The sequence below is a fragment of the Oreochromis niloticus genome, linkage group LG15 (genome assembly GCF_001858045.2).
Source record: "Oreochromis niloticus isolate F11D_XX linkage group LG15, O_niloticus_UMD_NMBU, whole genome shotgun sequence".
NCBI lineage: Eukaryota > Metazoa > Chordata > Actinopteri > Cichliformes > Cichlidae > Oreochromis > Oreochromis niloticus.
This window is the reverse complement of record NC_031980.2, coordinates 6,706,277-6,718,706: the sequence shown is the minus strand read 5'-3', so window position 1 is coordinate 6,718,706 and position 12,430 is coordinate 6,706,277. Positions and strand designations below refer to the sequence as shown.

Genomic DNA, 12,430 nt, shown 5'->3' with positions numbered 1-12,430 from the left:
GCGTTGATAATTCCATCAATTTTTAAAAGACCTTTAACACCACCTGCTGAAACTGTTTCACAGATAGATGCAGACCCGCCCTGCCTCTCTCCTGACCAGTCAGGTCTTTACTGGATTGTTTCTTATTTCTTAAGTACATGACCTTCAGATACTGTTCATCTTCTGCTGTTTTTATAGGCCTGCCACTTTTTCTTTTTTACTCCTTACGTTGATCAGTTTCCTCAAATTTTTCAAGCACACACTGCCCACCATGAAGAGATATACCAAGTGTTTGCCAAATAGTTCTTTGGGAATCACTTTGTTGGTGCAAAAGTATAATTTTATGTCCGTTAAATGTGGTTATCATTGGCACTTTTCACAGATTCAACTAAGCAAATGGGACAACTTCAGTGTTTTTGCAATAGGGTGCTAACAACAAGTGCCTAAAGATACAATTTTAGCTTTTTGGAGGCAAAATAAAAGAAAATTATGGGTTGATTGAGACTTTTACACAATACTGCAAGTAAAAAGGAGTAATAAATAACAGCAGGACTGGATGTGTCAGGAATCTGACAGTTCACCTTTGCAGCTGGACCCACTGGAGGATGACACCAGCCCTATCAGCAAACTGGAGCCCCAGAAATCGATGCCTGTTTGAGTACTGTATTCAAAAACATGTTTTAATGTCCAGTTCAACCAACCAAGAGTAGTCTTTTTCTTACATTCTTGTTAACATTGTGCAACATATAATACATATAATACAACAAAATAATGCTCTGAATATGAGACAGAGGAAGAGAGTGGGACACGTCTATAAGCACGAGGCTGTCGGGGGAGGCTGTTTTACTTCCTGTTCTGACGTTCACCCTAACGTTTACGCCCCCGTGCCCCTGCCCTGCAGTGCCTGGTGGTACCCCGTGTCAGCGTCTCCTCTCTCAGAGGTCCGCGGTAAGGATTCAGCCACTATGTAAAATTCGAAATAAATGTTAAAACGCATTTGTTTTATTATTATTTTTATTACTTTTACAGAGTCGTAGCACCGCTCATGTGTTCCCCGCCCTCACTGGCTGTGGATAAAGCTTTCAGGTCATATGCATATGGTTTGGGATGAGAGGATAGGGGCGCTGACAGCAGCAGCACAATAGCGACATCAAGTGGCTCACTGAAAGCAACTTTGAACTTTTAGAGTTTTTATGAATGTTTTGCGTATGTTTCAGTCAGGCTAAGATTTTAGAAAATCCTTCAGTAGGGCTGCTTCCTTTTTCATCTATAAAAGCACGCAAATGCAGCGTGTGCGTGGAGTTTACTTGAGGTGGAAGAAATGAAGCCGACCGTGAGTGGCGCTGCAGATCCTTCATCCACAGCACCGGCAGACAACAACGCAGGGAGGAGGAGGAGGCAGCACCGGGCTCCCTCGCCGGCTACAGCCCAGGAGGGGGCATTAAAGATTGTTCCCAGACACCCGGGCAGCTCCAGGCCTCCTGATCGTGCAGGGAGAAGCGGGGACTTTGGGTTGAGGGACAGCCTGAGCACCGCAGACAGAAGGGAGAGGGAGCCCGAGAGCCGCGGAGGGGCAGCTGTTCACCCGGATGGTGCTGAAGCTGAGCTCGTCAAAGCAAACAGGGCGGATGCTGTCGAGGAAGATCCGGTAGATTATTTCCCAGCGCCGACTCTAGGCTCTGCCTTACCCCGCTTTAAAGGTGACTCCACACAGCGTTTGTTTTCCGGCAGAGCTTATTCGCTCAGAGAAAAGGAGAGGAAGCCAGCTGAGAGAAGCGGACACGGGAAAAGAAACGACGTGTCCGCGGCCTGTGGAGCGGGCCTCGGTTTGGGTCTGTGGAAAGGGCGATGTTTACAGGCTGAGCTGATTCACTTCCACCTGCAGAAGAGACTCAAGAAGAGGGGAGCTAAGATGCAAGCCAAAGCGGACAGCACTGGGACGTCGGAGGCCGCCCTGGAAGAGCCGGAGCCGGCTGCAGAGGCGACAGAGGCGGGGTCCGTGACACAGCAGGACCAGGCCCTGGAGGAGGAGATGGAGAGGCTGCTGGAGGAAAACGAAGATCTCAAGGTTTGATAGACTTTTTAATGTAAAATAAAATAAAATAAAAATACTTTAAAATACATAATCTCACCTAACCTGAATTGGAGGCCAATGCTAAAGAGGTGAAATCACAATAGGATGGCAAAAATGCAGAAACATATTGTCAATGAAAACGCATTCGCTATTGTAACTGGATATCGATCCTGATGCTACTGATTAATAAGGATCGATTATATATTGTGTTTAGAAGGGACTACACACAATGCCACAGCTGGAATTCATATGTTGGTAATGTTGCATTTATATATCCCTGAAATGAACTGTGGAGTAATAAAGATGATCAGACTCACATCTGGAAAATTCATTTTTAAAAAAAAGTCAGATTGTATATTTTAACCTGAAACACAAAATCTGGCTGTAATACATCTGGAGCTACTAGTCAGACTCTGAACTAATAACAGCTCCTGTTTTCAAAGTATATACACCTCCTGCTGTCAGTGTGACACATGCAGCAATCACATCTTCTGTCTTCTATGATTCTGCTAGTGTGAGATTGAAGAAATGAGGGCCGAGATGGACGAGATGCGAGACACTTTCTATGAAGAAGACACTTGCCAGCTCCAGGAAATGAGACGTGAGCTAGAGAGAGCCAATAAAAACTGCAGAATCCTGCAGTATCGTCTGCGGAAGGCTGAGAGGAAGAGGCTGCGCTACGCCCAGACAGGAGAGATCGATGAAGAGTTGCTCAGGAGTCTGGAGCAGGATCTAAAGGTAGGGGAGGGGAGGAGATGACTCTCTGTGTTAAGTTTAATATGTTATGTATGCGAGGTTTTAATGTAGGCTAATATGAACCATCACATTAGTTCAATTATTATGCATTTTATAGCAGTAAAAATCATCCGAAGTATTACAGATAAGTAATTTCTCCAAAGCAGCAGGTTCAGGTTATGATTATTACAGGTAGCAAAGGATGTGTCTGTGAGGCTCCACCATGAGCTGGAAAAAGTGGAGGAGAAACGCACTAAGACGGAGGAGGAGAACGAAAAGCTGAGACAGAAACTCATAGAGGTGGAAGTGACCAAACAAGCCCTGCAGAATGAACTAGAAAAAACCAAAGAGGTGTGTAAACGCTTCCCCACATCCATCACCATACATCAGAGGAGCATTAAATGTAATGTGTCATGAATGTCCGCATATATGAATATTAAATGATCAACCAGCCACTTTATTAGGTATACCTTAGTTTAACTTCAGCAGGTCGCATTGATCATTCATTGAGTTACTGCTACGTGATTGGCTGAACAGATATTTGCTTTAATCAGCAGTTGAGTGGGTATATTTAAAAAAGTGGCCAGTAAGTGTACCCATACAAGTATACTCATGCATACATTAAGAAGTCATAATTTAATTTCAATTGCAATGTCCTCTTATAGTCTCAAAAAAGAAGAGGAAGCAAGGACGTCCAGAAGAGTGACAAGAAAGCAGCACAGACTCCCACTGAGGTGAGATTCTGTTATGATTAAAAATAATTATTTTATTTTGTGTATATTTATACATTTTTGGCATAAATGCTTACCTTGCCTAAACTGATGCAGATAATTGTTAGGAGGTAGTTCTCTTAGGAAAATGTGCTGTCTCATGTGAACTGATGTGTGAATATTTAATCCTGAATCAGCTATTTTTAAACATGCACTGCAGCCTGGAGAGACATCACCTGGAGTTAAAATACCAATGTATGGAGCAGTCAGGCCAAAGAATAAACAGCTTTTACCCTGCAAACTCTCAGGGTCCACACCTGAGAGTTTGAGTATGAGCTTCTGTGATATCCTGTTGTGTCAAATGTTTGGCTTTTCACCTCCAGCTACAAAGTTTTAGTGAAAGTGGAGGGTTTGTAGAGCTGGAGCAATTTTGTTAGACTTATTACATGCCAAGAATCCTCTGAGTCCGATGAGAGATAACCGTCTGGCTCAGAAAGATTGTGGCTCAAAATCTTCTCTTCACTTTAATCTTAAGTCTTAGGTCTCAATGCAGAAACCAGCCTTCTAAACAATTTAACCAATTCAATGCACTTGATACAGTTTGTTTTTCATTGTGTTTTAGGAGGACAATGAGGACCTGAAGTGCCAGCTAGCTTTCATCAAAGAGGAGGCTGTGCTAATGAGGAAGAAAACAGCCAAGATTGACAAGGAGAAGGACCGGCTAGAGCAAGAGCTGCAGAAATACCGCTCCTTCTATGGAGAACTTGACAGTACCCACCCTAAAGGGGAGGCTGGGGGGCCACCCACCACGCGTGAGTCAGAGCTGAAGCTACGCCTTCGACTGGTGGAGGAGGAAGCCAACATCCTCGGGAGAAAGATAGTTGAGTTAGAGGTAAGAGCAGACTGTGTGAAATTTCTGAATGAAAGATTATGTGATTTTTGCACCCGTCTCCCTTTTTCCTTCCAGGTTGAGAACCGTGGATTGAGGGCTGAGCTTGATGACCTCCGGGGAGAAGGAGAGAGCGGTGGAGGGTCTGGTTGTGGAGCGACGGGTGGGCCGGGCGCGGGACGAGGCCTGGGGGATGATCTGACAGAGCTCAGACAACAGCTACAGCTGGTGGAGGATGAGGCAGAGCTCCTGAGGAGAAACCTGGCTGATGCTGAGGAACAGAACAAGAGGGTGACAGCTGAACTGAACAAGTTACGCTTCAAAGCCGGCACTCATGAAGGAGGTGCCAGGCATGGAGGAGGAGGAGGAGTTACAGGAGGAGCAGGCATTGATGGAGCAAAGGCAGAAGCCCTCCAGGAGGAGCTGAAAGCTGCAAGGCTGCAGATTAATGATCTAAGTGGCAAGGTAATAAAGGTGTTACACACTGACAAAAAATAAGATGCTGATCTATGTAATTAATTTAATGCTTTTATAATTAGTGTAAATATATGCATTTAGGTATTAATTAGTAACTGATCCCCAAGACTAACAGTCCCCAGCTATGCTAGTTTTTCTGTAGTAGCAGTAATAACAACAGAATTTTACCAACTTGATGTTTTCTCTGCTGATCATTTTAGTTTAGAGTGTTAGCGTCTTTGTCTGATTAGGCCAGCCAGTATAGAATTTTTAAGACTAATACCGATATCACTACCACTTTAAACTACTAATACAGATATTTGCTAACAATACTGATATTTTAAATATACCGATACCAATATTTAAAAAATCCAATATTCTGATATAGCCATTAATATTTTTTTCTTTCAGAAAAACATAAACGCACTTCCATAACAGTATGTGGTTCCAAATACGTGTGTTGCCTTCAGGGAAGGTACCCTGAGAGTACCCTCTTATCTCGTCTTTCCTCTCTTTTTTAGCTTTCATTTATTGGCTACTATAAATATCGATGCTGATAAATCTGCAAATATTTAAAATCAGCCGCTAGTATCAGCCTGCTTGGTAAATCAGCTGGGTTTTTGTTATGATCTGCAGTAGCAGATTTTGTGGAGCAGAGAGTGAGGACCTATTTTCAGACAATGTAAGCAGGAACAGAACTATAACAAAAGGCAAGCAGATTATTCGGGCTGATTGGCAAAACAGTACAAAATAAGGAAACTGAACTTAAATCTGAAATCTAAACTGGGAAAAACACTAGAACATGGGAAGCACTGGAAACATAAGCTGTGTCTCAATTTAGGGGCTGCATCCTTCGGAGGCCTTCGCGGTCTACGTGGGCCGGGTCCTCCGAAGACCGAGAAGGCCGGAAGTGTGAGGCTGTAAAATGGGACTGTCTAGCCTTTAGATTTGCCTCACCGCTGTCTTGGTGGAGTTTAATAAACGCTGCTCCTTGCTATCTAAACTATAACACGAAATTGGAGTAAATTCTCTACCATCTCACACTTTTCTGTTTGACATTTATTCAGCTGTGTGAAAACTATAACTTTAACCTCAGCCAAACCGATTTACTCAGGAACAAATAAAACACTGAAAAAAGCCAAACAATAACATTTTTAAGTTATCTAAGTGATTAATATATCATGTTTAACCTGAGCAGCAACCGGGGTCTGAAAACGATGTGCCAGGAGTCTGTTGTTCTCGCCGGCTCTAGTGAGCCTTGACCACCCGGTCAGCTAGCGAGCTGTGGGTAACAGACATCTCCAAAAACGCCTGAGAACTTTTGCAAATATGTGATGTCTTGATAAACCGAGAAGATATTTGAAGTTGACATACCCACACACCTGAAAATATGTTAAAAGTTTATTTTGTGACCCAAAATCAAACTCTTTAGCCGCACTCCTAAACCATTGCCGCGTTTGAAAAGTATTTTTATATTATTATAAAAATATTATAAATATAATTTAATGAATACAGTATTGCAAAGATTAATAACAGTAATATTACAACTAGCTGCCGCCGTTGTTGGAAAATGGAATTGGCTGGGCCGCGCTATGAATTCTGGGATAGGTTGGGCCACGAAGGATACACCCGACCTATCCTTCAAATTCAGGGAAATGAAGGATGCATTTTTTTGCCGCATTTGGAGCAGCCTTTGAATTGAGACTCAGCCATAGAACCTGAGAGACACAGGGGAAGACAGACAGACACACAGACAAAGGACTGAGACAATACATACACTGAGGGCTGATCAGGGAAGTGGAAACACATGGGAATACAGCAGGAGCAAATTAGACATAACGAGATAGGGAAAGCAAAACTGACACAATGAACATGAGACAAGGACTATCAAAATAAGACAGGAAGTAGCACGAACACAGACACTCAAGAGACTCAAGACATACAGTGAGATGTAGGGCAAGAGATACGGAGCCAGGGAGAGACAAGACATTTTTACATGCACCTTTCACAGTTCTGCATAACTTTAAGCGGGTAAAATAACTGCACAGTTTTTACAACAGGGGAAAATTGCCCATAAAGTCCCAAATCAATCTTCCTGCAAAGGCAGGTATTGTAACATTGCAGCCTATGAGGATTGACTTGCTTTTGAAACCAGAGGTCACTGCTTGGCCAAAACACTCTAAAAACAGTTCTCATCTCTCTGCCGCCTCTTCCCATCAGGTAATGCAGCTGCAGTATGAGAACCGAGTGCTCCTCTCCAACATGCAACGCTACGATCTGGCTTCTCATCTCTCCCTGCGGCCGAGCCCACGGGACAGTGATGCAGAGAGCGATGCCGGTGGCACAACGAGCGGTCGCCGTGAGAGCGACGAGGACTCCACCTCATCCCGCCTGCTCCCTCCTCACCGCAAACGTGAGGGTCCTGTTGGTGGGGAAAGTGACTCAGATGAGGTGAGAAACAATAACGGCAGCAGTCACTGCTTGACGCCCACCCGGGGCCTCTACACCCCTACTGGGCCAGAGGGCGCCGCCTCCTCCGCCTTATCCCGCTTCCTGCCTGGTGGCCGGTGCACCCTGCGTGAGCGGCAGCAGATGATAGATATCCGCGTGGAAGCGGAGAGGCTCGTTCGCACCATTGATAGGCTCATCGCCGATACTGCCACCATCATCTCGGAGGCGAGGGTCTACGTTTCAAATGGCGACTTAATGTTCGGGAGGTCCGGCGAGGAGGGCGGGGAAGATGATGGGAGCAGAATCAGGGAACATGAGCTGCTGTATCGCATTAACGCCCAGATGAAAGCCTTTCGAAAGGAACTGCAGGCCTTCATAGACAGACTGGAAGTGCCGAAGCTAGAGGACAGGGAGGCAGAGGAGCCGCTGTCGGTGAGAAAAGGATTGAAATATCTCACGTGAGCACGTAAAATATCCTCAAGAGTTAACTGTATATCTTCCTTTTTCTCTCTTTATCCATTCTCCCGTGTTTATCATCTGTCGGTTTGCCACTCCTCCCTGTCCCAGATGTTCCAGCCAATCATTTTACTCATCCTCATACTCGTGTTATTCTCATCCCTCTCTTACGCCACCATCTTCAAGCTCGTCTTTCTTTTCACTCTTTTCTTTGTTCTGTGATGCACACCTCCCTTTAACACACGTCATCCTTTGGTTTGTTTTCCCTCCGTTGATTTTTGTTCTTTCCATCCCCGCATCATTTGTTGCCAAGGTAACCGACAGCACAGTAAAAGCTCAGCACTTACCGAGGTTGCACTCACATTAGAGGAAGTGTGGCCAGCTTCAGCACTGGAGTCTGCATTATCATCACGCATCGTCATCTGCATAAGGCGCTTGAGACGGTGAGTTACAGACAGGTAACACATTGCAGATAACTAGTGGAACTCTAACCTAATAATACTTAATTTTAAGCCTCAATAATGTTTAAACCGTTAAATTGTTAGAAAAAAAAAAAGAAAAGAAATAAAAATAATTCAAGCCTGTAAAGTTGTCATAAATGGGAAAATTTGTCATACAGAGAACAACTGGACTGTAAACATGTTTATTTCTGCTAAATGCAATTAAGCATTTTAATGAAGCGGACAGTGAGGATTTAGTTTTTGTAACAGTCTCAGATGGTCCATCTGAGGAGCTGCGACTCCTCGTAGGCTTCATTTGTAAGCACTGGAAGTGTCCACGGGGTTAAAAACTGCCACCTCAGAGACTTATTGTTGTACAAACTTGCAGCATGACAGACATCATCAAAGAGTCCGGTTATATAATATGTCCTCTGTGTGTGTGTGTGTGTGTGTGTGTGTGTGTGTGTGTGTGTGTGTGTGTTTGTGTGTGTGGACATTTTAGGGTGTGTGTTTGAATCATAACAATAAATAGCCCAGTTTTTTTTGCAGTTCATTATTCTCTGTGGGGGTAATAACTGTGAATTTAAAGCTAGCGGAGATATTTTGGCATATTTCTGCAGAACTTGTTTAAGCCAAAATGAAAGCCATGAAAGCTTAGAAATTTAGCCCTTTGAAGTGATATTCAGTGATCACTCTGGTTTATGAGTATGAGTAGACTGAAGACTTCATAGCTTATAAAGTGTGGTCATATAGGTTTTACTCTGACTGGACGCAATCTGAACCACTTAGTGCTACTTAGTACATTAGCTGTTGTAACAGGTCATGACAGCAGTGACCTCGTCTTTAATTTGCAGAACGACACTTGCTGTGCCACCCTGCTGTTGTTGTTGCCTCAAAGTAAAGTAAGGTGAAAGTTTGATTGTGTCCCACCCCCGAATTCCTGAAGGGCTTAATTATTCATTTGGGAACACAACAGGTGGAAGACTAAGGCTGATTTCACACTGGAAGGAATTCTGATCATCATCATAAGAAGGAGTCAAGGACCCCAGAATTCCCAACAGGGTCTTGATTAGGGGTTGCTATTAGTAATTGATGGCGTGGCAGATGAACAGTAGCAACTGTCTTCAGATGTTCACCGCAGCAGAATGAGTCACAGCTTTAGGTTACTCCAGGACATGGGATGGGAGTGTGCATATTTTACTTCTTTGCACCGTTTGAAGCATAAAGTATGTGATACCTCTACTGAGTGTGTGGCTTGATTGTTAGTTTGAAGTATTTTTTTATATTAAAGCTTTAAATATTAAATCTCCACAAATTAGATGTAAATGCTGTATTATTATTTTTATTATTGTTTGTGTGTTGTTGTTGTGTTTTTGTGACTGTCTCCAATAAAGATATTACTCAGTGTGACACATTATTACTCACAGTGTCACACGCACTCATTTGGCATCCCTTGGAAAAATGATTTGCAGCTGGGCACGGTCACAAGGCAAAATCTGCCCAAGCGTCCGAAAGCAGAGTAGCAACAGAGAAGCTGATTGGTCGAGAGACCGCAGCAGCTGAAATAGCTATGTAAACACTTTCCCCTCTCTCCGCGAGCCCCGGTAATTATAGCAGGGATGCTGGTGACGACAGTTTGTCCCATCGAGACTTCAAATGCTGGAATAAATTTGACATTATGATATTTGACCTCCGCCTCACGTAAACACCGGGGAGAGGTATAAAGTGTGGGTACCCCGGCTGGAACAGAAGTTGTTTACCCTTTAGCTCAACGCTCCTCGAGGAGGAGGACAAGGGGATCCTTTAAATTCAACCCCCGAGGGTTTTGTTTTTTTTTTTTTTTTTACGTAACACTGTGGAGGCAAAAGCGAGGGGGACGCAGCGGAGAGAGGGCAGTTGAAAATAATTGGCGAGCAGGAACAGTTGAAAGGACCGGAGAGACCAGGGACTAGACTGAGGAGTTACACCCGACGGCAGATAAAACTTTTACGTAGAGGTAGGTAGGAAAAGCTGTAAATTACTAAAGTGGAAAACTTTTTTTTATTTTATTTTATTTTATTTAGTTTTAATTATCAACATATACAAAATGAAAATTAAAAAAAAAGATTTTTTTGTTTTCTTTAAACATTTATTCTGAGTCATGTTCAGTTTTATCATTTTTCTTTTGGCTTAGTGTCGGGCATACTTTCTGTTCCCCTGTGCCTCTCCCCTGTCCACAGGACGTGCAGTCACTTTACTATGCATAGTTACAAGATTATTAATATCTCTACTCTTACATCACAGATGGGAGGGAAGTGGCTGGTAAATTCGGGCATTTTCTACCAGGATACTTGTAATATTGAGTGGCGGCATCATCAACAACAACATCAGAGAAGCCTTGCTGTCTCAGTTTACCACAGCAGTTAGGCTCTTGCTCTTGGCTGGTTTTAGGGAACTGGCTCGCTGTCTTGAATGCATCTGAGGTGTTCTGCAGTTTAATCTCCAGGAGGACGCTTTTAATGTTGAGCCCCACTTAAGAAGCACTGAGCTCAAGCAGGATTTTAAGTGGTTCTTTAAAGGTCAGATGCAGAAGAGATAATGATTTTTTTAACCTTCTTTCTAATAGACTCTGTCGCAATTTTGTGATTTTTGTACATTTATGTTTTTTAAATCAGCAAATCTTATTGTAATGATTATCAGTATAAACATGACAGGTGGGTGTAGGATATAGGGTGGATAGAGCAAAATGCCTAACAGGTGACATCATGTCTGCACATGGCCACTCTGATTCATGCGTGAAATGGTTTTTCTTTGAAATACCAGGTCAGGCTGGAGGTCAAACTGACCAAGAGTTGAAACAGATGGCTGTGGCACTGTCGTGTAATAGTTTTGTCTACACGTGCAGCATTGGTAGTTCTAACAAGCCTGTAATTATTGGTGAAGAATTCCAAAAGCAGCTGTAAATATCTGACCTTCCCGAGGATAGAAGTATTCAAGCCAAACCCAGATGAATGGGATATAAAAGTAAAAAGCCTTGACTGAAAAAGTAGAAATGGGTTGATCAGCCTTTTGATTTCAGTGTCAGAAACCAGATTTTGGGCTACTTTATATAGCAATACATTGAAACACATTGAAATTAATCAACAACCCTTGTTGTCTCTCTTCCATTTCTTTGACTTTTTAGTGTTTCCAGGCCATTAATCCTTCTGCCCCTTGCTTGCAACCCTTTGGTGACCTCTGACCGAAAAGTGAAACAGGAGAAAGGGGGAAAGTCATTTGAAAGAGTGTCTGGCTATTAAGCAGCCTGTCATGGCAGCTATAGATCTGGAGCGAGGGCTTGAGCACAGTGGTCGTGGCTGGGGGCAAGAGAGGCCAGAGCTGATGGACAACTTCGACTCGGAGATGCAGGAGTGGGAGGACCAGCTGCAGGACATCCAGAGGAAAATCGAAGAGGTGAGATTTTACATAAACAATACAGGACTGTTAAATGTACAGACTTTATATAAAATATGGCAGTGGACACTGTGATGTCACCCGTTAGCTTTGGACATGCATATTGAAACCTCAGCTTTAGTATTGTGATCATCGCTGTATTGTGTGGAGCCAAACTGACCTTATCTGGGAGAGCGTCACTAACCATGCTTGCTAGCATTACCAAGCTGCATTAATGAATAATGAAAGGCTAATTTGGACTAACTGGAGGGTTGTACTGGGTCGTGTGCAGTTTTCCTGAAGGTGTATATCAGCTTTTGATAAAACATATTTATTTTTGCTCCACAGTTGTGTAGTTTAACATGGGTCTATGAGGATTAACTTTTGGTCGCAGCCTCAAGTGGCCATTTGAGGAACTGCACCAATCTCAGGTTAAACTTAGCCAAAATTGATCTGTAGTCACACATTGCATCAGCACAAACAGTCGATGTATGTACGCAGTATGAACTGAATAGATACATGCAGATTTCTACAGACTCTGGGTCAGTGGGTGTAAATAGTACTTACTAATACTACAACCTACCAGTGTGGAAGTGCAAAAGTAAAATTCAGTAGATTGTGTGATAAATGATGGTCACGATGTTTAATTTAAAGTGGAGTTATTACATTTTTGTTGTTGTTTTTTCTTCCCAGAAAGATGTATCAATTATCTCTCAACATGACTACGTGTGGTACATGTTGTGTTTTCAGTGAGGAGCTTTTGTGGTCCCTAGAGTGTGGGTTAATTGGAGTAACATGTGTGTTTGTGCTCCATAATAAACTGTTGGCA

At 43.1% G+C, this 12,430-nt stretch overlaps 1 protein-coding gene across 4 annotated transcripts; it reads left to right on the top strand.

Annotated features, from left to right (window-relative positions):
* The first annotated feature begins 845 nt into the window (after positions 1–845).
* On the top strand, positions 846–11,412 carry LOC100711363 (protein SOGA3). 4 transcript variants are annotated; one of them, XM_025899125.1, is made up of 10 exons: positions 846–927; positions 1,009–2,047; positions 2,567–2,791; positions 2,981–3,139; positions 3,454–3,522; positions 4,121–4,390; positions 4,466–4,852; positions 7,064–7,752; positions 8,064–8,193; positions 11,354–11,412. In XM_025899125.1, exons 2-9 carry the CDS (start codon positions 1,301–1,303, stop codon positions 8,065–8,067), a joined length of 2,550 nt encoding a protein of 849 aa, XP_025754910.1. In that variant the 5' UTR covers positions 846–927; positions 1,009–1,300; the 3' UTR covers positions 8,068–8,193; positions 11,354–11,412. The 4 variants fall into 4 exon arrangements, with proteins under 4 accessions (XP_025754910.1, XP_025754909.1, XP_013124325.1 ...); XM_025899124.1 differs by lacking the exon at positions 11,354–11,412 and adding an exon at positions 9,167–10,185 and having other exon boundaries at positions 7,064–7,726; XM_013268871.3 differs by having other exon boundaries at positions 847–927; positions 7,064–7,726.
* The last annotated feature ends 1,018 nt before the right edge of the window (positions 11,413–12,430 follow it).